Below are 27269 nucleotides of genomic sequence, written 5' to 3' on the forward strand. Positions count from 1 at the left end.
TGGCTTCTAGTGAAATTCGAAGCTGCTCTGTAGAGCTGACAGGAGACTTGCAGAGTAGAGAATTTTTTTATTTATATTTTCCAAAGAACATGCCAAAAAACAATGTGCTGTACCAACTGTATTCAAAGAAATACAAATATGGTTTGTTTTAGCTATGTGCATGTTAGCAGATTACAGGTGACTGATGGCACACAATGGGCGTCAAGGGTGAGAACACAAGAATACTACACTGCAGGCACTGTCCTGAAATTCTAAGTCACCATTTGTCAGAAAGCAATGACCATGCACAGCCTAAGGATCATATTGAGCTCCTTCCATTATTCGTTTTATTGACAGCACGTTGGCTGCCATCTAGTTCATGAAAGTGACTTTTATCGTTGAAAGAACGGTTCAACAGTAAGCGAGCTGGTGATAGTGTCCATGATGGCGAGACCTGAAGAGGAGATACAAGAAGGGGCATACACACACAATGTTGAGAGATTGTGTATGTCCCTTCCTATCCCTCGTCTCAGGGTTTTTCGCTATGGACCTTCATGATGTTTCCTTCCGGAAACTTTACGTATTTTTATGTATAATTGTGAAGGTACAGCCAGGCGCTGTTAGCAAATCACACAGTACTTTTCTTGAAACAAGAACCCATAGAAGGTACACAGTCATCTTCAGCATTACACACATCTATGGGACATGTTAATCACTTTGGAATGTCACAGACATGTCATGGAGGCCAGCACATGATTAGTGGTGTTGAACAGACAACTATTTGTCATATTTTAGGCACAAGAAGCAGTTTTGGCACCTGTATGTTGAGACAGATGTATCTCTACATACTTTGCCTTGACACAAATATATGAAGCAACAAATGTACTCTCCACTTTATTATGGTTATTAGTCAACACTGCCAAGAATGTGGGAACGCAGTATTGTACCACCTACACTCTTCAAAATGACCTTCACACACGACACATTATAGGTCAACGAGACTCCAGAATAATGTCCTCTCCCTCCCCATTGACCTGCAGTGCATTACGTGGTACAGCACACACTGTAAAAAATTTCACCGTAGAACATGTCCCCCGTTCTAATGACAGTCTTCTCCAGCTTTTTCAAACTCCCATTTCGCGTAGTGCTTTATGGTATGACACAGAATTTCTAAATCTTTACTGTAGTTTACCGGTTGCAGCAGAAAAATATACCATTGTTTCCGATCACAGGACGCAAGCCATAAGTGCTATACAGCAACAGTACATGCTGCTGTCTAGCAGTTGTTGGTGTTTGGACATGGTATGTTGCATGCAGGGTAAATTCCATGGTTAAAATATCCAAACGTGAACAACTGTTAGATTACATGATGTAGAATGCTGTATAGTACAGTAAAACCTCCAAAGTCGGACACCTCCCTACATCGGACAACTCCCCACATCGGACAACTCCCCATGTCGGGCAAGATTTCATTGCACGGGCAGGCTCCCATTGAAACTACATGGGGATGAAATTCTCTATGTCGGACACCTCCCTATCTCGGAAGTAGGACAGGGTTTTCCCTGTTAAGTCGGACAAAACCCCGGCCAAATTACCTCAATCTCGCTCCATCTTTGCACCAAATAGACCAAAAATGAGCCAGTGGCCTTGACTTTCGCTCTTTTTTCCCCTATACTTGTCTCAGCATTGTGTTGTTTTAGCTTTTCGAGTCCAAAAACAAGTACTGTCAGTTTACATTGTAATTCTTTGTTTGAGCACTTGTCTTCGGTTTGTCTAGAGGCTTGAATGCGCACTGCACCAAAGCAATGAAAAGCGGGCTGACGCTTCAGAGACAAGTCCTCGCTGCTCGAAAAGCTCCAGAGGTAATGCCATTGAGTGGAATCTGAACGGAATTGAATCTACCAAAATCAATAATAATTGTCAGTGAAGAGTCGGTAGAGGTACCACTACCAGGCACCACCACCAGGTACCACTAAGGACGATAAATTGAAGAAGGGGGACATAGGAAGGTTTCACTGTATTTATGTCCCGTGTCATGTGACCACAAACAATATGTGCTTTTTGCTCATGCTGCAGAGCACAGGCGAAATGAGCTGCATGTGAGGATAACAACATGAAACCCGAGTCGCAGAGGAAAAGGCATGACTTTACGATCTCTGTCAGTTGTTTCATGTTGTAATTGCGTACCAGCTCGCCTGTACCTGAGAATAGGTTTGATGCATTCTACACGCACCTTAGACATGCAGTGTGTGGTGTGTTGTGATATTAATGCCACTGCAAATTGAATTGAAAAATAATGCTCCAGATGAATCTTGAACTAAGCATGCCAAGGGGTAGGGCATCTGCGTGACACGTTTACCTGGAAGTAAGAATGTAAATGTTAGCTGAAGTCATTGAATAATTAATATTATCAATATACTGCTGCAGATCATACTAACAACAGCACACAAGATGCTCGGATATGGTCTGCAGGAATGTCTCTGTACTCACAATATTAGTATAGCAGCTACAGAAAGGCATAAACAAGTTGTTGTATACATGATACCACTTGAATGCAACACAAGCTTCTGCTGCATTGGCAGAACACAACAGCGGACAGATTTACCTTACTTCACCTGAGAAAAAGAATGTACTGTTGCACACATGATGCTGTTCGAATGTAATCCTGAAACGTCTCGAAAAACATAATTTATGACCGACACACATCAACTGGAAGATTTCGATTTATCTTACTCAAAACTGAGAAAAGGTATGTGCTGTTGCACACATGAAACTGCCTGAACTGCCCTTGAGGGCTCTGGAAGAACACCTTATTTGTGACCAAAATAGAACAGCTGATCCAACATTTTAATTTATACCTTACTAAAAATACAAAAGATGTGCTGCCGTGCATATGATACGATGATACTGCTGAAATGTACTCTGAAAGTGCTGGAGTAAGAACAGAAACACCTCAGGCATGGTTGCTCTAAGCTAGCGAGCAACAGCAAGGGTATACGAACACAAGAAGTCGAGCACAAGTGATGCAATGCACTTGATTCATCAGAAAATGAAATGTATCAGTACCAGATGTCACTGTTCCGTCAACAAAAACAGATGAACTTTGAAGGGGCGTCTGGTTGGCACTGGTGACAGCCTTCAGCATGAAACCTAGACGGTGATATTTGAGACGTGGAGTGCAAGCTTTTCGGTGGTGCCATAATGCCTGCGAAATCATTTCACAAATAAGGCAATTCCAAATCTGTACTGAGAATACACACGCTGGGGTCTAATCTCTAAAGGAAGGAGCAGTAACTGAGAGATAGCGTGTTTTTCTTTTCTATGTGATGCCATTTGCACCGCATGACTGACTTGTCTAACGTTACGCGTCTTACATTTATCTGCTGCCTAGTCCTGCCCCTGCAATGTCCTGCTGCAGATAAGGTTGGCACAGCATCCCGGCATCTTCGGCTTCGTGTGAAACAAGTTGCGTGTTTCCGTAACATTCGTATGAGCGAAATGAACAGATGAAATCGCTGCTTTCGAAGGTGGCACCCAGTCGGAGTTGTAACCGATTGTTGCAGTCAATAGCTTTTTCTTTCGCCTTTCGGAAAGTTGTGGTTTGAAACATTGGAACTGCATGCTGAAGTGTTCTTGCAGACGGGAGCAAAACGCTCACGCATTCTCGGCACGCAGCACAGAACACGAAACACACCAGGAAGTCTGTACTGGCCCTGCAAATGCTTTTCAGTCGAAGGAGCAAAACTCACGTTCCTCGTGGGTTCAGTGAAGACCAGAAATATACTGGCTCCTTAGTAGCGAACTGTTTATCACTTCCCCAATGTCAATCTGCGCAGCAGACGGCTCGGCAGAAGAAACCGGCCGGCTTGGCGGAAGAAACCAAGCCAAATGTCATGCCAAACCGGAGCACGGGCAGACCACGAATGTGTCGTCGACACAGGGTTTGCGGGCCACAAGACGGAATGTCAGTGAAACAAAAAAATTCACTGTTTCGAAAAACTGCGAGGAGTTCGGGATAACTATTTTGCACACATAATCAGTGTTCCCTTATGAACACATCATATGAGTAGCATTCTATTCGTAACACTCGAAAATCAGCGTAGCTGAGCTTTAAGGGGTTGGGACCAGCGGACCGCGCTGCTGGCGCGGTTGCGCGGAACGCCTACTACTGGCTGCGAGACACCTGGTGATTTTGTGAGAATGATTAGGAGAGAAACGTTGGAGACGGCCAGGCGGGAGCTTTTCCAGACTTAAGCTGGACTCACACATGCGTTTTTTGAAAGCGTTTCGAGTTCGCGGCGCACGCGAGCCGCTTGGCTCACCAACGAAACGCGTTTGTACGCTGGCGGCAAATGCATGTGTGACCGGCTCCGCTCGGCCGCGCCGCGAACGCTGCGGCGACGCCGCTTTTGAAAACGCATGTGTGAATGAGCCTTTACGCGTACTTTCGGAGACTCCGACCGTTGAGCTCGCACACACTAGCGCATAGTTTCGTTGCATTTGAATGCTTCTGATTTAGATTGTGGCAAATTGTCGTAAATGGCTAATGTCAACACTGAATTACTGATCCTGGGTGGGAGGGGGTTACGTTTGGTGAAGGTTGCACTTACGGAATTTCTCTTAGACACGGAAAGAATCGTGGCATAATGGTGACATATCTGCACAGCTTTCCCGTTTTATTTGTACATGTTATTACGTTAGAACACAGTACAGTATAATACATATTCATTATGAACGGCATTTCAACATTAAGATGCATACTCACACGACCGACAAAGAAAAAAGACTAGCACCTTGTCTCACGAAGCTCAACGAATACCTTGCAACCGACAGTGAAAACCTTAGACGAAAAAAGCAGAATACCTTGCGCAAATGGTTCTTGATGATCCACATTGAGTTTGCGTGCCCGCACGCATTTTTGCTCCTATATGCGCGCAATATATGCATTGAACAGTCACTTTCAAATGATTTTAGACAAATGCATGGTACGATCATCTGCATGACTGGTCCTACAGCCCAAGTTTGACAGTACGGATGTAATTCGCTGCGCCGGGCTCACTACCAAAACGTGTTGGTAGCTGAGATGGGTGAGGTCACCTGATAAATTTCAGGGGGGGGGGGGGTTGCAAAAATGTACACCCCCTCTGGGGGGGGTGTAGGGAAATCCCTGCGTTGCGGTACTGTAATTACGTCATTAATGCAGGTTGTGCTAGTTGCTCCTCACGTCGCAACCATTCACTCACTGTGGCCAACGAACGTTTGTGACACGTGCGTTTTGGTGTTCAGATACATTGTTTGCTTATTCATAACAGTATTCATTTTCGTGCAGAGTTGTTCGTTGTTTCCTCTTTTCCTTTTTATTTATTTATTTATTTTGTGATCCCGCAGTCGGCAACAACGACACACCTGGTCCGGATATTTCAGAAAAGTTCGCGTGTGTATATTGGATGTGAACTCCAATTTCCTCTTCGCTGCCAGTGAAACCTGTCATAAGTCGTAGATATATACTGATACTTTCCGGAAACAATTCGTGCTCTATCACCCTCCATCTCTTTTCGTTCCTTCTACTTTGATTCAACACGTACGTCACTTACAAGCACGGAATGACAACTGAAGCTGTAAGGTGGTAACTGTCACTAATTGTCACTAATGATTTTGCGTGCGGGGTGAGCTGCGTTAACATTGATATGTGTTTTCTGCCCAGCGCATCCACTGCAACTTCACACTCACCGCATATAGCAGGCTCAGAATCCCGAATGACATCGTTCTGTCACCTGACAGGTTGAAAAGGCTTTTGCCCGGAGCCGTTTCGAGCGCGAAGAGAGGGGCAACCGCCCCGGGCGACTTCCCCAAAAGGGCGCAGGACGGCAAGTCTGGACAGCACAGTGGGTAACAAAGCGACGGTCGGCATAATTGGGTTCAGCGTTGCTCCTATACACTAGTGTTCAGGGCGGTGTTTACCGTTTATAGTTTAATCCACTGTTTCGGAGTTCGTTGCGTTTTTTTAGCACGCCAAGCGAGCAACTGCGACGCACGAGACACCTGCTACGGTAAGGCTCGGTCAACTGGAGCCACTGAATAAGCTATGCTTCAGAGTATCGACACCAGGGTTGCTGAATTCCATTCCATTCCAATCCCATTCCCAGCAATGGAGATTTGTTATAATTCCATTCCTTTCAATTCATCGGAATAGAAAGGCATGGTCAATTCACACTCCTGGAATGTCTAGGCAACCCAATCCCATTCTTTTAATTCCACCAATAAAAACAAAAAAATAAGGAGCGGTAACTGTACTGGCTAGCCCACATTGTTAGGGGAAGTTATCAATACCCAGCGCGGAAAAAGCACATCAAGACAAGCTGCGGGGAGGTTCCTAAAATCACAACAACATCGATACAGTACTAATTGCGATGAGAAACATTTTTTTTTTAATTTGCACATGTGAGCAATCTTGCTGATATCGCGTGTTCCGGTTCTGGAAATGGGTCCTTTGCTGTGCTGTCATAATATGCCAAGCTGTGGGAAATACTCCCGTCTGCTGGAGCTGCGCGCAATTCTGGGGGACCGCGGAGAGCATCTCTGTATTCTTATTTTTGAAATGAAGGTGCATGCCGAATATTCAACAATATTTTTGCGCTCTTGAGCGTGTGCAGGTGCTGTGCGTCTGTACACGGCAGAAACCACGGGACTGAAATCAAAACTATCACCAGAGCGCCCAGACCATTCCATTCGAATTCCATTCCTGCGAAAAAAAGCCCTAATTTCATTCCCATTCCATTCCTAGAAGAGTTTCCGTCATTCCATTCAAATTCCATTCCAGGCTATGATAAATCTGAAATGATTCCGGAATCATTCCAACTCCGGAGTGCCAACTCCGTAACCCTGATCGACACTGAGGCAAGATGGCGAGTTGGAGCCGGCATGTTGTTTTCGTATGACCTCCAGCGCCATGTATGGAGCGTTATTCGAAAAGTTGTCCTCTTCCACTGCCAGAGCAGAGATCAGCCCTCTCAAGTACCCGCGGATGCGGCTGTAGATTATGTACCACTGCGCCCACACATCGTGTTGCAACCACATTGGCCGAGACTGTACGCGAGCTTCGATTGGTCGACAATGTTTTGAAATCGCATTTTGTATGCGCGCATTCATGGCGACCAATTGTCCACACCCCTTCAAAAGCACTCCTGTACAGGTTCACTTCGTTGCGCATTCCTCCTATCGGACTCATATAGCATATGCATTACTTTTACATTACCGCCATAATCTTGGTGGAGCGGTGGAAGACATCCCCTGAACATCCAAATATCCATTCTGATTCTGGGATGTGTGGACAGTAGGAATCTGGCGGTCGCATGGTTCTACTTTCTACATAAACTGACGGTGACAATTTGCGATTTCGCCAGGATATTGGGTAAGCTGGAGCAAGATGAGACACAGGGCAAGCCGCGACATTATGTATTCGACGTTTCCTGTCGCAGAGACGCGTTGTTCCATGCGATTGCCACTTTACTCATAGATGGCTCTGCATGTCTGCTTTATTGCGGATTTATTTAGTATTATTGCGAAGGCCTGAAATGTAAAGGCTTGCAAAACGGCGCGATTTTCTGTACTCTTTTTTGTCATCTGTGCAGCAGCGTTTTCAGGACTACTCTGTCAATGTAACTGGATATCCTATTTCTTTTCATTCATATAGATACACGCAGAATGTGCACATTCCTAGTTACCCGGTGTTTCACAGAAAACATAATCAATCCGACTGTATGCACTGGGCAAGACGCGACTAGGTAGTTTTATGCATGCTCCTCAGATATTTCTTTTTTGCATATCGCCTATAGTATTTCACAGCACTCAAAAGCGAGCAACCAGCGACACTCCAGACTGGCGGTGCATGGCGTGCAAAGGACGGTGGAGCAAGAAATAGCACCGGGTTCTGTGTGGTTTTATTGCACACTATGTGGTCCTGGAGCTCAAGGGAGCTGTGTAGGTGCTTGGAGAGCAAAAACTATTTTCTGTAGCTCATTACCAAGGCGTGTCACATCTTAGTGCACGCGATGTCTCGTCTTGTCACGAGTGTTCGGGCAAGATGAGACAATCTGCATTTTTGAATTTCTTGTTCTTTTTCTGTGTTTATTGTACAACCGGCTGCGTCGGTTACGATTTACAGATCGGAAGCTCTAGACCTGTGGCCAGCTTTTTTTTTTTTTGGGGGGGGGGGGAGCATATTCCATACTCAGTTCATATTCAACTGCAAATTTCTGTATTATCTTGTCCCATCTTACCCTACCTGGGATGTATATATGGTTTGCAACACAGTGCTGCACGAATATGCATCAGCAATCCTCAGAGTGACAATGTTGTTAGACATCTGTCTTCCATGCTGTCGTTTACTATTTATATATTGCACATTGAAAGTGGTGTCTGGAAAAAAATGCCGCTGTACTGGAGGTGCTATCGGAATAGTGGGTGCCTGAAATACGTGTAACTGGACCGACGTCAATGGAGTATGCTGCCGAACAGTGAGACGCCTGCGTTCATGATTTCGTTACGTGTCGGATAGGAACCAGCGTGGTGAATCTCGGCGGCAATGCCAATTACATCACCGGAAGAGGTGAAGCATAGAAATGCCGTCTCAACCGAATTCGACGTTTTTGACTAAAAAAACAACAAATTTTGCGAAGCATTTTTGTCTGTGTGTGTGTATTTTCTTCTTGGAAGGCACCTCTGAGTGGGAATTCCGAACTTTTCGCGCACACAATTTTTAGAAGTGCTTTCCGCGGAATATGTGGAATAACGCGCTTGACGAAGACGTTCAATGCCTACATTGCCGGGGTATCGTAATACGCGAGCCTAAACTGTTCCAACTACAACTTACACGAAGCAAGACACTCGTGGCTTCGCTACGCTCATCCCAGTTTGGTCCCACTTTGGCAGTGAGGACGCCGGACAAGGGCGCACCGATCTCTCTGATGGCTTGGAGCATCGATGAACTTCCGATGTTGTTTCGGTGCTCGACAATAGTGCTGCGAATGCAGTAAGCAGTGCGAAAGTGAGTGTACGGACATTGAGATGCTTCTTTTTTGCATAGAAAACCCGAAAGTGGTCACTGACCCTGGGTGCGGGTGCAGCTATTCGGAACAATCAGGCGACTGCATAGAGTGCCCCGCTCCGGCCAACAGCACACGGTCTGTATCACGCGTTAGAATGAGCGGGGGTGTGGGGGCGCTCGCACACGACCGGGCGCAAGCGAAGTACAGTGCCGGACAAAAGCTTACGGAACACGATCCGGCGTATTCTTTCCTCAAAGCGACATGCTAGCAGGGAACGGGATTGTACGGACTAGGTAACCCAGTCCTGTTTGCAAATCCGTACGGTCCCCATGCGCTGCTAGCTTGTCACTCTGAGGAAGGAATACTGAGGAGCGTGTTTCGTAAACTTCTGCCCAGCACTGTACAAGCAGGAGCTTCCACTATGTCACCGAAAGCGAATGGAAGATAAGTGCAGTAACCAATAGCAGAAACCAGATGCCACGTGACACCGTAGCTCCGGTCAAATCTATCCATCTGGAAGGAGAAGTCAGCGGTGCTCCGTGGGGTGGCCTTGACCAATGCCACCTGGATAACAAGGGCTGTGCACTCTTTCGATACCGTCAAGCACCTCGACCGGCTGCCATACATTTTCAATGAGATGGCTTCTCAGCGACACTCGGTCCAGGAGCATGACGTGAATTGAAAGAGTACGCGGGCCTTCTGCTGCCTAGGTGGCTTTGCATTGACCCCGGGACGTGGGAAACCACCGACTGGAAGTCTTCCAATCTGCAAATAGCACAGAATTGCTCCAGACAGAGCAGACAGACTTGTTCCGATAGTGTTCCCAGTGCTCCTTTTACGCGCGGCGCATGTTGGGAGATTACAGGAACGAGGAAGGGAGGAGGGAACGTTTCGTTTTCGCAGACATGAGTGACCTGGCCGAGAGAGAAGGAATCGGAACAGCTTGGAGACTTTCTCCTTCGTTATCAGCAAGTGCCAAAGTTCAAAGCGGTCCATGGTTACGGGTTCGAAGCAGGCAGTGAATGCATTAACTTGATGGCACGTTAGAAATCTAGGCGTGCTGCCACGGAAAACGCGTTCGCATGGAGTTTCACACTGCCATAAAATAGTTCCGTACCAGGATTGTGCCTCCCGAATTAGTGACCGTGCAGGGCGAATATCAAACATTACAATATCGTCTCTAGTTTTTAGCCATGCACTGTACGCACGGGTCACGCGTCGTCGCTATTTTCTCGCATTGCATTGCACTTTATTCTAGCACTGTTGTTTCCTAGACCAAAGGCCAACTTTTGAGTGCAGTGATCGCTTGAAGCCTGAATTGGGATATCACTGTGAAAAATATGTCACAAGTACGACTGCACCCGTGTGTACACACCGCTTCTGTACTCTTAGAAAATAGGGTGGAGCAGCTACACCTTTTCGGAAGTAATAATTGCCCCATACGTTGTGCCTAAATGTTGGCACCTGTACCCGATTAGGTGAGTGAGGGGGACGTACGCCCGCTGATTGCAATTTGATTATACGATAACTGCTGTTACCACCCTATGCTAACCTAGGTGGTAACTATAGAAGTTGGCAACTTTTCACACCTCCGACCAATCTGCAATGGATGCCATACAGCAGCAGCAGGGGTCAGCAGCTGTAGCTGACCCCTCGGCGCTCTGTCGGCAGCAGGCAACTTGCCAGCAAGTTGATGGCACGGTACAAATCTAGGTGAGCTGCCATGGAAAACGCGTCCGCATATGTAGTTTCATACTACCATGAGGCAAGTGCCCGGGGAATCCTTGCAAGGATAAAGCATAATTGGAGGACTCACTTGAACGGGAAGTCGAGCCCGCATTGAGTTCTCCTTGACGCAGCAACGTATCTTCTGATGCGGTTCAACGCAATTACTCTCATACTAGAAAACATCACGCTGGTGTTGGTCGTGATCAGCGAAAAGAAGATTACGTTGCACAAGCCATCTTTAGGGAGATGGTCTGCCATGCCGGATGTGACGGAACACAGAAGAAAGTCTCCTGGCTTGTACGCTGGAAAAGAGCGTGTACACACTTCACATCCGCTTGCAACAATCATGACGGTGCATAATGTAAGAACCCGAGACTAGGGAACCACGAAGGGACAGACACAAACACGAAGTCTTCTCTTTTTGAGGCTTCCTGAAGCGGGAACTGCAGCTCCCGCTGTTGTGTTGTTGTGTCTCTGTCCTCTCTTTGGCTGCAAGTTTTACTCATGGCTATGTACCAACTACCCCAAATTTGTACCTTGGTATACAATGGCATCTGTCTAGAAATAAAAGTGAGTCGAACTAGACGTATAGTCACCACTTAATCCGTACTACTTAACTTACTACTTAACCGTACTTATTACTAATACTACTAATTACGACAACAACAACAACTACTACTACTAAGTCGTAATTATTACTTAATCGTACATGTTGTCCTCTGTGTATTGTGTCTCCTTCTATTCTCCTTCTACAATACACTAGCTCTATTGCACTATTCTAATTTCCTCATAACGCGTAACCAGTCCCGAGTGGCTCAAGACTAACATCTCAATTTTTTTCTTTTAAAAATCAGTCAACCAATGAATCAATTTCCTCATGTTTGTTTGTTTCGGCTTCACAATACATTCCCGCTGATAACAGATTGTGGGTGGCCACAACGGTTCCCACTGAATTTTGCAGAAAAATTCAGTGACACGGACACTGACAAAAGGAGGAATAGAACATGGTGCTAGAGTCAAGGAAGGAGCTAGCACCTTGTCCTTTTTCTCCTTCTGTTCGTATTGCGTTGCATGCAAAACAGTTATAACAACGATTTCAATGTTTTGCAAAAATATTACAAGTTACAATGACTTGCACAATAGTCCTTCGTTCAAAAATTCGTGACAGATATGATAGCTGATTTCCTAGTTGACTCCTATTGCAAGGTTTCCGGATAAGGTGATATTTGTACTGCAGCTCCGTGGGAACGAGGAAAATCAAGGGTTGAAAATCCCAGGGATATCCAGCATTGAAACGGAATTGAAAGGACATTGAAATGAATTCTGGTGTATTGCAATGACCGTCACCAGCGGCAACGTGGTCCCACGATCTGGATGTCAATCGCAATCTCAAAGATCAAATCTCGATCACGGTCCGAACAAGGTTCTCAGACAGCAAGCCTTAGTAGGAGGCCAAGTTACACTCTCGAGTGCTGAATAGTGTCTTTGTGCAACCCCGACTCCGAAACACTATTCACGGATTGCTCAGGGTCGTGTCAGAAGGGACGTTTAATTTGGTACCTGGGCAATTCCATGCGAACCGACTCCAAAGTACCTGCTCGGACCTCGCGAGACTATTGCCGATTTTTCCGAAAAATTTTTTTAGCAGTCCGTAATAGAGCAAAACGACATACCACGAAATGGTTCTTCCCAGATATCAATGTGACGGGCGCTAGACACGAGCGAAGCTCGCAGCGCTGGCGAAAACCGTGCCCTGCGTGAACGGCAGCTGCGGCAGCAGCGTACGAATTAATTTTCATTATTACGATACAATAAAAGAAGCTCTCAAACCACAACATGCAGCCTCTTCAAATGAATCTGGGCTTATCATGTTCTATGGACCAAGGTTCCTGTGTTCCTTCCAATGAGATAAATCGCCGCCCGCCTAGACTTATCAGCGGCGAGCAATAAACAAGCTCTGGGGGGGATACCGCATCGCGAGAGAGGTAGTGCCCCTCTCCACCGACACTACGCTTTACAGAGACATTAGTGAGTTTTAGTATACCGTTGATAAGATTATCGTGTCTATCGGAACCAATCGTAGTCGCGCGTGACTCAGAATCTTATCCACTGATTGGATCCGGTTAATACGGTTTGACGCAAACCACCGTTGTCAACGGTCTGCTAAAACTCTCTATTTAATACAGGTTCGGTTCGGTTTGCTTGAATTTCGTTCCGGCGCTGTTTTGGCTCGGCCGCGCCAAAAATCGAACCAGTTTGCAGCCCCGAACTGGTTCGCGAACCGCTTCAACGTGTTCGTTTTAGGGAATGCGTACTGTGCCTGCATTGGGAGAAAGAAGAAATGGATATGCAGATAGCTACTGTCTATTCCCAAAATCGTATTTCTCACACGCACAGTGCCAGCAAAGTAAGATAGCCAGCATTTTACATACACGACGGTACTAAACCGTACTGAAGTATGTCGAAGATAAGTCTACCAACCTCGCTGTGTCCGACCTAACAGCAGTGTACCAGTTAATCCAAAACACAATGTGGCTGTAAAGGCAGTAAGCATTTTTCCCAACCATCACCAATCATACAGACACCGCTCTGGGTATGCTCCTTCTCAATTTCTGCATAACCACATATTCGTCTTATCGAGCTACACAACTGGCCTACTCCATTCCTGCTTCATTCGGTGGACGATGGCCACTCACCTTCAGAAACTACAGCAATTGGTGGCAAAGGACAGCCACGTTGTTTGCTTGGGAACCCGACATTTGACAAGCGTCCGCGCCCCTTTCTGAACAGCTGACTCAGCAGCACGTTCGTCAGGCGCAAACCGCGGCGCTTACAAGGACAACTGCGCTTCAACGTGTTAAAAAGACGCTGAAAGCAAACTTACTGTACGTACTCGTTTGACTGCTCGATGAAAATTTACGAAATCCGTGATATGGAGAGTGGAGACCAGACACTTCTTTCCGAATAGTTTCGTTGCAAATCGGTTACCGCTATTATTTTTTGTTCCGCTTCTACTCCGGTTCGCGTTCAACAGTCCCATGAAAATTTCTGTTCGGTTTCGGTTCCGTCAAAAGTAATGGTTCAGGTTCGGTTCACAACTCATATATTCTACACTCGTATATTCTACATTTGGTTCGCTTGTCCTAGCATGTCAATTGGCCTCGATCAACTCGGAAGTTAAGGACAATAATCGTTTGTTCTGTTGGAAGTGTTCATTCGTGGGCTTCATAGACAATTGGAGTACACTTCCACTTACAAGGTGTGTGTAGTGCCAATTGTGTGGTGACGAGCTGCAAGTGCCGCAAATACCATTACTAGTGTTACGTGGAGCACATTTTCTTCAACATGCTTTCACCAGGAGTTGGCAATGAGCCGCAATGACGCCACGGATACGTTAATCGCACATGCATGTGAGTCTCCTGGTTATTTTCTGCACTGGCAAACTTGAGCACAGGCAGGCGCGAAACTGTTTGCGCACTGAACCCCACAACGACTATGCGCGTCTTTTGGTACACATAACAGCATTACACTGTATATCTCCGCCGTCGAGGATCGTCCCCACAGGCAAAGTTACACGCACAGCGAGGATGCAGCTGGCACAACTGGCATGCAAGCCCGATAGGGGTTGCTTTTGCTGGTGATCGATTGGAGAAGCCATTTTGTCTCAGCGACATGCTAGTGTCATCTAACGATACTCACGTTTCACTCATGTTTCACAAATGTGTGAAGAATGGCGCGAATGACAAGGAAGAGAGCCTACGCAATTTTCAAAAACAGCTCAGGCGTCGCCACGAACGGACGATGACACCTCCAAGTAAGTTCGACCACGAGTGCGGATAAATAAGCACTAAAAACCAAAAATACGCATGCATCTATGCACTGAAAATCTTCAAAATGGCACAGAAACACTACGTCGAAATCGCGATGTCAAATTCACGACGAAAGAAGACGTGCACACGCTATGAAAAGCAAGGATCGGAGAAAGGCTTGTCCTGAACGAAGAGAAAATACTTCCGAAGAACATGCATGTCGCCTCAAAATGTCCATCTGGAGTACTAAATGAGGCCTTCCGCATGCTTGCTTCATCCCTAGGAGTCACAAGCGGAAACCAACATGAAGTCTGAATCGTCGTAAGCGGTAAAGATGGTGAATGTGTTGGAATGGCGAGCCGACAACTGTTCTCTTGGACACTGGTGCTCAGATCAGCCCTCATCAAATAAAAAAATCTGCAACGCAGGTGGGTAAAGTGGCAGGCTCCACCGGAAAGAAACTTGCAGGAGGAACTTGCGTAACACTCGGAAAGATTGATGCTTATTTTGAACACCATCAGAGGGCTGCACATGCAGGTGGTTCCAGGCGACGCTTTCTCTGGCGCTGAGGTCATCGTGGGAACGAACGTCATGGATTCAGCACACGTCGTGGTACAGCGGAATAAAGGCACAACCGTGTTGTTGAATGAGCGAGATTTCCCTCAGTCAAAACACTGCGGGTGGCTGTCCACCAACGAGACGGCGAAGCTCGAGGGCAATCCAATGGGCTGTCCAATGGGTCTACTTCTTTCAGATTTTTCGGAACAAAATAACCTTCTTTTACCCGGAGAAGATGAGGTGGATTACCTGTGACAAGCCTTCGTATCATGAATGCTAAGACTTGCGACATCACCATAAACCGCGTAAACTTGATCGACATTCAGGATCTTGGTGAGTCAGTCAGTTCACAACAAGCAGCCATCACCAATCCAAGTAGAGATTGGATGCACGACCGTCGCAAGTTTCCGAAAACTGAGGTGGAGTGCCTAGGTTTTGTACTCACAAATAAAGGGCCGGGAAAGCGAAAGCAGGCAGCACTTAGGGAACCACCACTGCCTACGCACGTGACTAAGCTGTGGAGGTTCCTCGTATTGACAACCTTTTTAGGATATTTGTGCAGCACTACGCTACGATTGGCGCGCCTCTCCACAAGTTTCTGAAGGCTCAGGCAGATTTCAATAGACGACAATTATGCTGACAATCATGACGTCGGTAGATGCCGAAACAGCGCTGACGAGGAACACCGCTGTTTCCGGAAGCCGTATTCCTTCACGAAGATCGAGGGTCCCTCCTTCGTATCACTGGTGCACAGAATTGAGGTCACGTTTTTGGTCTTTATTCGCGCTCCCGGTCAACGGCGTAAGCGGTATCTCTGCAATTTTGCTTACATTATACTAACTGAAACATGAATTTCATTTGAGAGCAAGTTAGTTTTGCATTTTAGTGCAAGATGAGAATAAATACTGCAAAAGACTAACGACCATCGATTGAACGGTAGGATGTGAGAGCCTTCAAGCTTAAACAATTACCTTCTCCACTATCAGCACGAGGATGGCAACGCGAGGATGGAATGAAAAAAAAGAATCCGAAAGTTCATTGTGGTAAAGAATCGCTGCATTGGGGGCATTTTGCTACGGGCAAGACTGTCGCGCGTATCCGACAGGAATTCTGGTTCTCTAAAATGGTTTCGTCCGTCAGGTAACATACGCGGCAATAGCTGGAATGTCTCTTCCTTAAGGCTCCATGCGGCAAAGCTCAAGGACTTCTCAATTGTATTCTGGCACGGCAGAAGCCGATAGTGATCTTCCATATGGACCACTTAGGTCCATTTGTGAGAATTTCATTGAAGAGCAATGTGCTGTTTGTTCTTGTCGACAACATCACGAAGTTTAACCGGTTACATGCCTACCCGAGGGTGGAAGTAAGCAGTACCGAGCCGAGCAATATGTCATCAGGTTTCTGGAGGATTTCATTGACGAGTATGGTGCGCCTCGTAGAATTGATAAACCAAAAAGTGCTGAGTTCCTGCGTCCTCACCTCCAAAAAGTTCACGACATCCCGTACCCGACCCGAGGGGTAAGCAAACAAACAAACGAACAAACAAAAAGATGTGCTACCCTACAGCTAGCTACTCTTTGCAGTGATGCCTTTGCTGCTTCATTCAGCGTCCCAGTGTGAAGGCGACGGAAATTGTAATCGTGACATCCGCAAGCAGTACGGCCAGAAGCCTTTTGTATGTTGTACGCATTTTCCCAGCACTTTTTTTGGTACAGTAAAGAATGAGCTGCATTGTTCCTTGTAGCTATGAAGTGTAAACGCTACGGAGCGAGAGGAAGGAAGGAGGAGCAAGCCATCGGCGGAACCTGACATTACCTCTCACATGTGGTACTCTGATGGGCACAGCACATGAAAACTGGTTCAAACCGTTTAAAATGTCTCTCGTAGAGTTGAAAATAGACATACTGATAAAGATTGCACAGCATACCGCAACAATAACAAAATGGCTTCATCACCCTGCGGGTGATTGGATGAGTGGACGACTTTCAAAAATGACTGCGGGGACGTGTGAACTCGCAGCCTAATTGGTGGTAGCTGTAGGCCAACCCCACCCACAAGTCGTCGTCATTGACGGTCGCATGCAGCCGAGACCAACTACGTCGACGTACGTGGAGAAGGAGCGCGTGTTTATTAAAAATCCGCATTATGTGCTCGCGGAAAGAAAACGTGTGAAAGAGACGCGTAGCCGATTACGCGCCGCATTTTCGGTCAACCCCACAGTTAGTGCACGGTCAGCATCAACGGCTCGTGGTGGAGATCTGTCTGATGTCTGTGGTTGCAGCTCTTGTTACATCTGAGCTGTCCCCACTTCGCGAGCAAATGGGAGCTTATGAGGATGACAACCCACAATCCTTCTGCGAGCTGCAACTGCCATGACAGCTGCGGTAACTGCAAACAGCCATTTTATTCTTCGCTCAGCCAATAAGCGACTTACCCGGAGACCAATGTCATGCGTGACGTTGCTTGAGAGTGAAGGTTTCGTCGTCTGATATTACGCAACGTTTAGAGAAATTCCGTGAATACGAGTTCGTTGATAGTCCTCGTGCGCATTAGCCCGGCTGAACGAGACTGTCCCTTTCAATACAGTACAGAATGCCACATTGCACCAATTTAGTTTGCATCACACTATTCGGTAGGTCATGTTTGGTATGACTGGAGGGCTTTCTTGCAAGCGCGATGAACCCCTGCCAGTTAACTACTTACTCGTGAATGTGAACTGAATCAGATGCATAATTCCCATTTACATGTAATGCAAGCAATTAGCTGTGTTGTGTGTCTAGTGGCACCGGGAGACACCTAGAACAACCTGAATGTATTGGTTCTGATTAGAGATGGGGTGGATTCAATCCAATCCGTATCCGAACCCAATGAAGGTTCTGCGAATCTATGAATCTTACGAATCTCGGATCTTTCGGCTCCTTGAAAAAAAGTAGTTAGAAAGCCAAGGGAAAAACACTTCTAGTGCTTTGAAGCAGAATTTGATATCTTTGTTTAACGAGAAACAAATTAAATAATAGTTCACTTTCAAGAGCAAACATACCCGTATATTTCTTCCTAAATGGAATTTAACGTGTTGTTGTTATTGTTTACATGTGTTGTTTACCATGTTATATGTGACTTAAATGAGAGCCAAGAGCAACGTACCGGCTGGTGGATTCGATTCAGCGTTTTGGGCACCGGGATTCGGATTCCCGAATCTCGAATCCCTGTGAAGGATTCGCGGATTCGGTTAGCCCATCCCTAGTTCTGATAATAACCCGCAAACACTTGAAGCTTGTTCACAATGGCTCGGCTCCTAAAAGAATGCTCGTTCGAGACAAATTGCCTTTCCGTATTTTCCTATTTTTCTGTCGTGAACCAGTTTGGTAGTACATGATAGGAAAATGCCGAATAAAAGTACCACTACGGCTCACTTAGTACTCATCACGTGACTCGGCCTCTGTCCGAACGAAATAGAATTCACTTCCCTCGTCAGGTCTACTTCGTACTAAATGGTGATGGTTTTATTTCCGCATAAACGAATATCAATTTGAAACACATGCCGATTAGCAGTAATTAAATCGCGGTATGGCGATCCCTATACCGATCTATCTTGGTTTTCTTGGGTTACTGATCTGGGTTTCATCCGAGAGTTGAAGGCGATCTGCCCACAACCGCGTTCCTAGCAGTTTATCACCGAGGTTGCTTTCAAAACACGAGCGCACAGCAGAAATAGCAAACAAATATGCAGATGACAAAATTTGTAGAAGGAAGGAAAAAGCTAATGGTGCAACGGGGAAACGAACGTTATCCCGCCCTCCCATGTCAGCAGCGCCCCCCACTTACAGCGCCCCCTGGCCTCATTCTGCCAAATGCTCGGTCGACCTCTCTGGAGTGCGGTTGCTCGGATTTCAACAGTCCGGAATTCAAGGTTTACGTGGGGGGTTCTGGGTGAAGGTACAATCCTGACGACTCGCGCTTTCGTACAATCTTAAAAATGAACTTCACCGCATAGCATGCTCCCGGCCAACCACCATCTCGAATGATATCGTTATGTGCCCTGATTTGTTGAAAACGGCAGGCGTACGCCTTTTTTGTGACACTTATGCTGTTCATAATTGTCACAGAAAAGGCGTACGCCTCCCGTTTTCAACAAATCAGAACAGATAACGATATCATTCGAGATGGTGGTTGGCTAGGAGCGTGCTATGCGGCGAAATTCATTTTTAATAGTGTACGGTCGTTCACAACCCACTTCGTCCAATCCAGCACAGGGCAAAACATGGGGGTCTCTGTGGCAGTAACAGCTCCCCATAGAACGCCTACTTTGAGGGAGCTCGCACGGCATAGGGTACAATGCCAATCAAAGTGATAGGACCACTGCAGCAATGCATTCCAGGAGCAATGCAACGTTATGCATTCCAGTCGTCCAATTAGGGGCCTTCCCCCTTATCTCGCCTTTCAGCGGGACCCGGCTGTCACAGACTTCTACTCGTTTTCTGCCTGACGCCCGGTCATTTGTCGCGTGAGATAACTGAAGCAACGTCCGGTTAAAAAAATACCATACATTGTATCGATTCATAGGTCTATATCCGCCAGCCCACTGCGTTGCGCTAATACCCCACGGCCGACGGATAAAGTGCACTCTTAAAAATGAGGGGGGGGGGGTGTCGAGGTAGCTTGCCGTTGTTGGCCGCACTCAACTGGGCATCGTCACGACTATAGCCAAAAAAGCCAAAAAGCCAAAGCCAAAAAAAGAGTCTTGCCAGACTCTTAAAAATGAACTTCGCCGCACAGCACGGTCCTAGCCAACCATCAACTCGAATGATATCGTATATTTGCTGAAAACGGGAGGCGTACGCCTTTTTTGTGACACTTGTCACAAAAAGGGCGTACGCCTCCCGTTTTCAATAAATCACGGCAGATAACGGTATCATTCGAGATTATGGTTGGCTAGGAACGTGCTATGCGGTGAAGTTCATTTCTAAGAGTGTGGCAACCCTACTCCGAAACCGAACGAACTGTACTCTTCACTGTACCAGGTTGGGGTGGGGTTGCGACGTTCGACATGCCGCCGCCAGTGACGACGCTAATATTCTAATGACGCAGACATACACGACAAGCGACAAGACCCAGCGACATACACGCCTGGAGTTTTCTACCGCCTGACTTCCCGCTGAGCTTGTGTCTTCCCGAGCTAACAAACCACCCTTCGCTACTTCGGACTAGGTTTCTCGTCTGCGCAGTACAATGAACGCCCTCCGACCAGCTTCTACTCGACCCTCACACTATTCCAAGACCGACCAACACCCGGACCTGGAGTTGTCTTAGTCCGGACTGACGCAACACGGAACCCACCCACACCAGCCCTTACAAAGTCCTTCGACGACCCAGTCCACATCGACCCAGTGCTGCATTATGGTCACGAGGACATCGTGAGAACCGAGCGCCTGAAAACAGCCTACATCGATAGCCAACTCATCCACTCGATGTCTGCCCTCGCTGTTTCCCTCCCCACTTCTTATCCGCCTCCTCCAACGTCTACAACCCGTCACATCGCCTGGTTCTCCACCCTATTGAGATATCACTCGTCCACCAGTCACTCTCTAGAGGGGAGCACTGTGGCGGCAATATCGTCAGGGCCACTAGCGCCGAAGCGCGCGTGCAAGACAAATCGAAATCTCGCGAGCTCTGGTCCTCCTCCTGAGCAGTTGCGTACTTTGTCTGTATCCTCGCAACAGTACATTGCAAGCCTGATACTTACGGGCACTTGTTGGTGGTGGCGGCTTCGCCGATGTCGTGCTGGTCGACGTCGACGTCGTGCTGGTCGACGCCGTGCTGGTCGACGTCGTACTGGTCGACGTCGTACTGGTCGACGTCGTGCTGGTCGACGTCGTGCTGGTCGACGTCGTGCTGGTCGACGTCGTGCTGGACGTGCTCGATGTCTGTGACGTCTCACTCAGGTCGGGTTCAGCTGTAAAACACAAAACGTAAGCGTAAAAACTGGATTCAAAATGCACTTTGGCAGTTGGCACATATGAAATGCGATAGCCATGACCTACTACTATACTAGAGACCTGGACATCCGCAATGCTCCCAGCACCAGGGTAGTAGTTCTGGCAATCGAAACCGCGACTTGTCGAAACCGCGGCGATGTATGGTAGGCTGTGTTGACAACGACGAAGCAGTATAAGAGAGTATAAAGAGAGATAATAGCGCGTGCATAGCAACAGCCTGTGTATCCCTGCGTAGCAGACTAAAGGCGGCTGTTTTATTAGGAATACACTTAACTAAAGGGTGCATTAGAAAACACCCATCATATGAGTATAAAGGCAACACCAAAAAGGCGTGCGCCATGGGACAAGCTATTTACACGAACAAAGTAAAAAGTTTACTGTGCACCGAAACGTGTTTGCGTACGGAAGGGATTTGTGTATGAAATCCTCTTCTGCTTGCATGATCTCACAGGTGATCAGTGATTCAATCTTGTGGCTCGACGAGTGGTGCAGTTACATCAGCACCCTTCAGTTTCAGCACCAGGTTTGCTTCCTGAGCAAACCAACTGCCTGACACTGCGCAGTGTTTTTTCCCTGGTTCGGCGTCTGAGGCGTCCAGGTTTTCGGTATGTCTTGATGTCAGAATCCCCTCGAAGTATGCTGTATTCCCCTGTGAGCACCTTTTGACTACTGAAAGTACGATACCAATAGATGGTCCATATTCGGTATTGCTCGACATGTGGCTGGTGACGGTGGCCAGTTTCTGTACATGTACATGAAGCTCTCCATGTATGTTGACCTACATTACCCACAGCTGCTGATGAAGCTGCAGACACTGTTTGACAAAAAGCCTCAGCCACCTAGCCATGTATGGCCACCTCAACTGCCGTATAGCACCTTCGGACGGAGGCATTCACACCCACTCAATCTTGTTGCAGGTTGCCAACCTGCCAGCATACTCCTGGAGCCAGTCTTCGTCTCATTGGCCTGCACGTAGAGTCCAAAAGGAGCCAAATAATCTCTCCAATATATCGGAGGGTAGATCGTGCACAAAGTTTCTTGGTTTTTCTGTTTGCTCAGGCAGCGCTCATCGCTTGAAAATGCTGAGCCGGCCTTCCCAAAGGGGCATAAGGGTTGAAAGACTCCTTGAGTATTACGTGGCATGTGCCTTTACACAGGCATTGTGGAAACTTGTGAAACCAGCACTTTCCAATGACCGACTGCCAGGAACCAATGTTGGCTGCGCGACACTACGTGCAGAAGAAATGGTGCATACATTTCTTCTCACGAACAAAAGAAAGAAAATAAAACAAGAAAGCTTCAACAACAAAGCTTGTTGCCTGGTTGAACGGTGAACACCGATGCTTCCGGTCTTTTTCTTAAGTTATCGTGTCACTTTAGTTTTGATCTGGCGATATTTCACAAAGTCAGTAAGTCACCCAGTCTGAGGAGCTGTTCTTCCTGTGGTTAATTGCAGGAGAATGACAGGTATATCCTGTAACCTTTCGGACATGACCACCGCGTCCTGAATGCGGCGACTAATTGCTTCCGAGAGAGCCCCGGGGACTGGTGTGTAAGCCTTAGCAATCGCCGCTGCCTAATATAGCGGACTTAACAGGACGGAAGAGAACGCAGACACACAACATCAGCAACATTGCGCGCTCAGAACCGGTCTTCTGTACGTGGAAGTGACCGTCAAAGGGTTTCTCAATTTCATCGTGATGATGCAGAACAATATGTGCATGGAGAGTACGAGAAAGACAACGTGTCTGTGTTTTGCCCCACCATATACGGCGAGACGCAGGTCAAATATCCGTTCTGAATTTCACAGCCCGTAAAAGAGTGACGCATAAGCAGCTGCCGGTTCTACAGCTCGTTTATTACGCGCATTGAGGGGAACGTCGTCCCGTTGAAAGGGACGATCTAGTACCCCTGCCCCTTTTAAGAAGTGTACCATTCGAATGTCCATTGTTGAAAATTGAAATTTTCAGCCCCAGCCCCCATTTCTCGCTATAGTCGCGTTTACAAGGGCGCATACGTTGAGTGAAAGCAACAGTCGACTGATCGCAAAGATCGACTTGGGACAGTTTACATGGCAGGAAGCGATGCGCCTTAGTCAGCCGGGCAATTCAGTCGACTCAGTCGATGACAGCGCCACCAAGGCACTAAAGTGGTCACTTTGCAATTGCATACTGTTTGATCAGTGTGTTACTTCCTTTACTGCACCTATAAACATTAAAGCCTTCTACCAACGGCCCAGTCAATAAATCTACACCTGGAACGAGTCTTGTTTTGGCTGCATTGCATGCCAGTCTGGCAACAGCCCTATACTCACCCCCACAAGCACCATCGCACCATCCATCCGTCGCCATATTTATGTTGCGGGCGGAGCACGGCGGCAGATGCGGTTGTGACATAGGGGAAACCGTCGGCACAGGCGACTTGCCCGGTTTACATGGCAAAGGCGAGACGACACCAGTCGTAGACGCAGACGACAGACGACACCACGCCAACGTAGCGACTTATTTCTGCTGCGTTGACGTCCCCTTTAGGTCGATGTAGGCGGGTATACATGGAGAGGGGAGATCGATCGACCTATCTCGCCCAGTCGACTTATGTCGCCTTCATGTAAACGCGCCTGATGAGCGTATTCAAGGAGCAGTTTCGGGACGAGATCCTCCTCGCAGCTTTCAGCACGAACGCGGCATAGTGATGAGAGCCTTTTGGAATACATTTGGACGATTCAGGAACTGTATCGAAGAGCGTACCCTCTCGTAGACGAAAAAGAGAAGGTGGCACGCGTTATCCGACAGTGCCACCCTCGGTTCAAGCCATATTTACGGGGTCGAAGGTTTACTTCCCTGTCGGAGTTAGCTACAGAAGCGCCCAGCATTCAGGCCGACTTGCTAGCCGAACTGCGTTACCGCCCACCCCCTAGACCGGAGGAGACTCTGGAGTCTAGTTGTGCATGGGGCGGACCGGTACAGGCAACGGAGCTGCATCCCCGTTGGCATGCAGGACCGAATAGCGGACCGTCGGCAGGTCCTTCACACCGCTCACTCGATCCTTTTGCGCACGAGCAAAGGAACCGAGCGAGGCTTGTTGAGAAGACTTCGAGCGCAGGACAGAGCGATAGCGAACGTCGCCGAACGTCAGGATACCGGCGCAACGACAGGACTGAGGGATCAACCCCACCGCGCTTTAATGGACTAAACGTTGGGAGACCGCGTTGTTACGGTTGCGGGGAACACGGACACATCCGTCGGGACTGCCCGCATTGTACATCGGCCACCCCCGAAAGGACCCCCCAGGGAAACTCGGAACGCCGACGGCGGTAACCGCGGATTACGCAACCCCGTCGTCGGCCGGAGCGAGTTGTAGGTTTGATGGACACCGGAGCAGCAATCGGCGACACCATCCACGATGGTGCCGGGAGCGAATCATCTCTGTACGGACGATCAGGACTCGTCTAAGGCTCGCCTCTGATGCGGTTGTACCTGCCGGTGGCGCGGTACGCCTTACCTTGACTGTCGATGGACATCGGGTCAGACAACGCTTCGTTTACCTTCCTGGACTGGCAGGAGCAATGACCCTGGGACGTGCCTTCATTATCCAGATGGGACCTGCCCTGGACTTGCGTCGCGGAGGCTACCAGCATGCATACAGCAGTACTTTCTACCCATTCCTGGAGTGGACAACCCCTGGCGCGGACCAACGCCGGACTGGTGAGGGAACCCAGGACGACTGCTCAAACGAAACAGGGAACCGACTGGCAACAGCGATGAACCTAAGCAGCAAGCCGCTGGAGTACTTCGCGGTGCTGGACCATTACTGCCCGTTGGAACACAGAATCATCACGGAACAGAATACCGAACGCCTGTAGGTGCAACTGCTGCCTTCGATGAGGGTCTTCGAGGATGTCCAGGAACCTCAGAGCAACGAGAGAAATGCTGGAGCAAGCATTGCTACCCTTTTCTCTGATGTTTACGGAAAAACCAGGTTTGATCGACGTCTTGGAACACGGCATAGACACCGGCGACGCGAGGCCTTGGAGATGCAACCCGCGGCCGCTCAGCGTCCACAAGCGCAAGTTGCTCGATGCTGCGCTGAACGAAATGATCTAGACGGGTGCTGTGAGACCCTCGCGCAGCCCGTGGTACTAGCGGTGGTACTCGCTCCGAAGGAAGATGGAACCCCAAGATTATGCGTGGACTATCGCCGGTTGAACGAGGTGACGTTGAGAGATTCCTATCCGTTTCACTCTATAGACTCCCTCGTACACGCTGGAGTGTACGAGGTGTACGAGTGTATCTTGGACTGCAGTCGAGGATTCCTGCAGATACCGATAGCACCTAATGATGTTGAAAAGACAGAATTTACCTGTCATAGGGGACTGTTTGAGTTGGCTTCCCTTCGGACTCTCCAATTCCCTGGCTAGTTTTCAGCGAATGATGGACGAGGTGCTTGGCGATGCGAAGTACAACTTCGGCATGGGTTATATGGATGACGTAATAATTTTTTCACGTTCATTCCAGGAACACCCTTCACACCTGAAAGTGTACGTTGGGACGTATGCAAGCTGCTGGGTTGACAGTCAGTCCTCGAAAGATGCAGTTGGCGACTAACCGCATCGACCTGCTCGGGTTGACAGTGGAGTCCGGCACGGTCAGGCCGAACGAGGACAAGCTGAAGGCTATCCTAGACTACCCTCGCCCGCAGGATGTAAAGAGCTTGCAGCGCTTCCTTGGTATGATTGGATTTCATAGACAATACATACCGCGGTGTTCAGACATGACGCAGCAATTAACCTGGCTATTGCGGAAAGGTGCGCGCTGGTCGTGGGGAGAAGCACAGGAGAATGCATTCTCCGCCGAGACGGAAGCAATAGCGCAGATCACCTGTCTATCTCCCAGATCTTAATCGCCCATTTGTAATGCAGACAGACGCGAGCGATTATAGACTTTGCGCAGTGTTGTTACAACAGCACGATGGTGAACTTCGGCCTGTGGCATTTGCAAGCCGCACGCTGACGTCACCTGAACGAAATTATACCGTGACGAAGAAGAGTGCCTAGCTATCATGTTCGCACTGAATAAGTTTGACATGTATCTGGATGGTGCGAAATTTGCAATCCAGACTGACCACCAGGCACTCGCCTGGCTGACTAGATTGAAAAGTACCGCCAGAAGACTTGCACGTTGGAGTCTGACGTTGAAACGGTACGACTTCGATCGAATATCGGAGAGGGACCTCTAACAAAGTGGCAGATGCGCTGTCCCGAGCACCTCTGCACCTGGAGGACGTCGTTACCACGCAGGAGCTCGTAGCCTCGGTTGGACAAGCCGTAACGGACAGAGAGCTGGCGTGGCGACACATCGTGGAAGCCCAGAGGATGGACAGACTCTGTCAGCGTGTAGTAAGTTGGCTGGAGCCTATGGGGCCAGCGGACGCCGGAGACGCTGAAGAGAGGTTCGACTCCTATCAGCTGAGCGAGGATGGTCTTCTGGTGAGGTACATCCTCCAGGCGGACGACGAGGAGATCGATCGGTGGCAACCCTTTCAGGATCGTAGTACCACGAAAGGTACGCAAGTTATTCCTCAGATATTTCCATGACTCTGCTTTGGCAGGTCACGGTAGCGGCAGCAAGACTTATTCTAAATTATGTCGTATCGCAACGTAGCCAGTCATGAGACAGGATGTTTTGCTGTTTACTCGCAGCTGTCCAGTGTGTCAGAAGTCGAAACCTAGGGGCGGACAGCCGCCAGGGTTGCTGCAACCGATTGTCAGTCAGGAGCCTTGGCAGATAGTCGCATGTGACGTAATGGGGCCATACCCCAGAAGTCCCCGTGGTAACCAATACCTGTTATTCATTACAGATCACTTCACGAAGTGGGTTGAGCTCTATCCCCTGCGGAAGTTGGTGTCAGCTTGGATCTGGGATCGACTGCTCGATGTCTTTTCGTGGTTCGGATTCCCGGACCAGCTTGTCACGGATAACGCCTCGTACTTTACAAGTAAGGTGTTCGTCGACACATGCTCGGCATTGAGTATTCGACATAAGAAGACGTCCCCCTATCACCCTCAGGCAAACATAACTGAGCGGTTCAATAGGAATATCAAAATGATGAAGGTAACGCTTACCACCAGGCATAAGGATTGGGACGCGCGTCTA

General features: G+C 48.1%; 1 protein-coding gene across 1 annotated transcript in view; it reads right to left on the bottom strand.

The window, feature by feature from the left end:
• The window catches only part of LOC135373799 (integumentary mucin C.1-like), a 66222-nt gene that overhangs the window by 28337 nt on the left and 10616 nt on the right, over window positions 1–27269 (bottom strand). Inside the window, exons 3-5 of the mRNA XM_064606865.1 lie at window positions 20865–21074; window positions 10843–11056; window positions 8852–8999 (exon numbers count right to left, since the gene is read on the bottom strand). Coding sequence (XP_064462935.1) covers window positions 8852–8999; window positions 10843–11056; window positions 20865–21074 — 572 coding nt within the window. The remainder of the gene's footprint in view (window positions 1–8851; window positions 9000–10842; window positions 11057–20864; window positions 21075–27269) is intronic.

The sequence above is a fragment of the Ornithodoros turicata genome, unplaced genomic scaffold (assembly GCF_037126465.1).
Source record: "Ornithodoros turicata isolate Travis unplaced genomic scaffold, ASM3712646v1 Chromosome32, whole genome shotgun sequence".
In the NCBI taxonomy this organism is placed as follows: Eukaryota; Metazoa; Arthropoda; class Arachnida; order Ixodida; family Argasidae; genus Ornithodoros; species Ornithodoros turicata.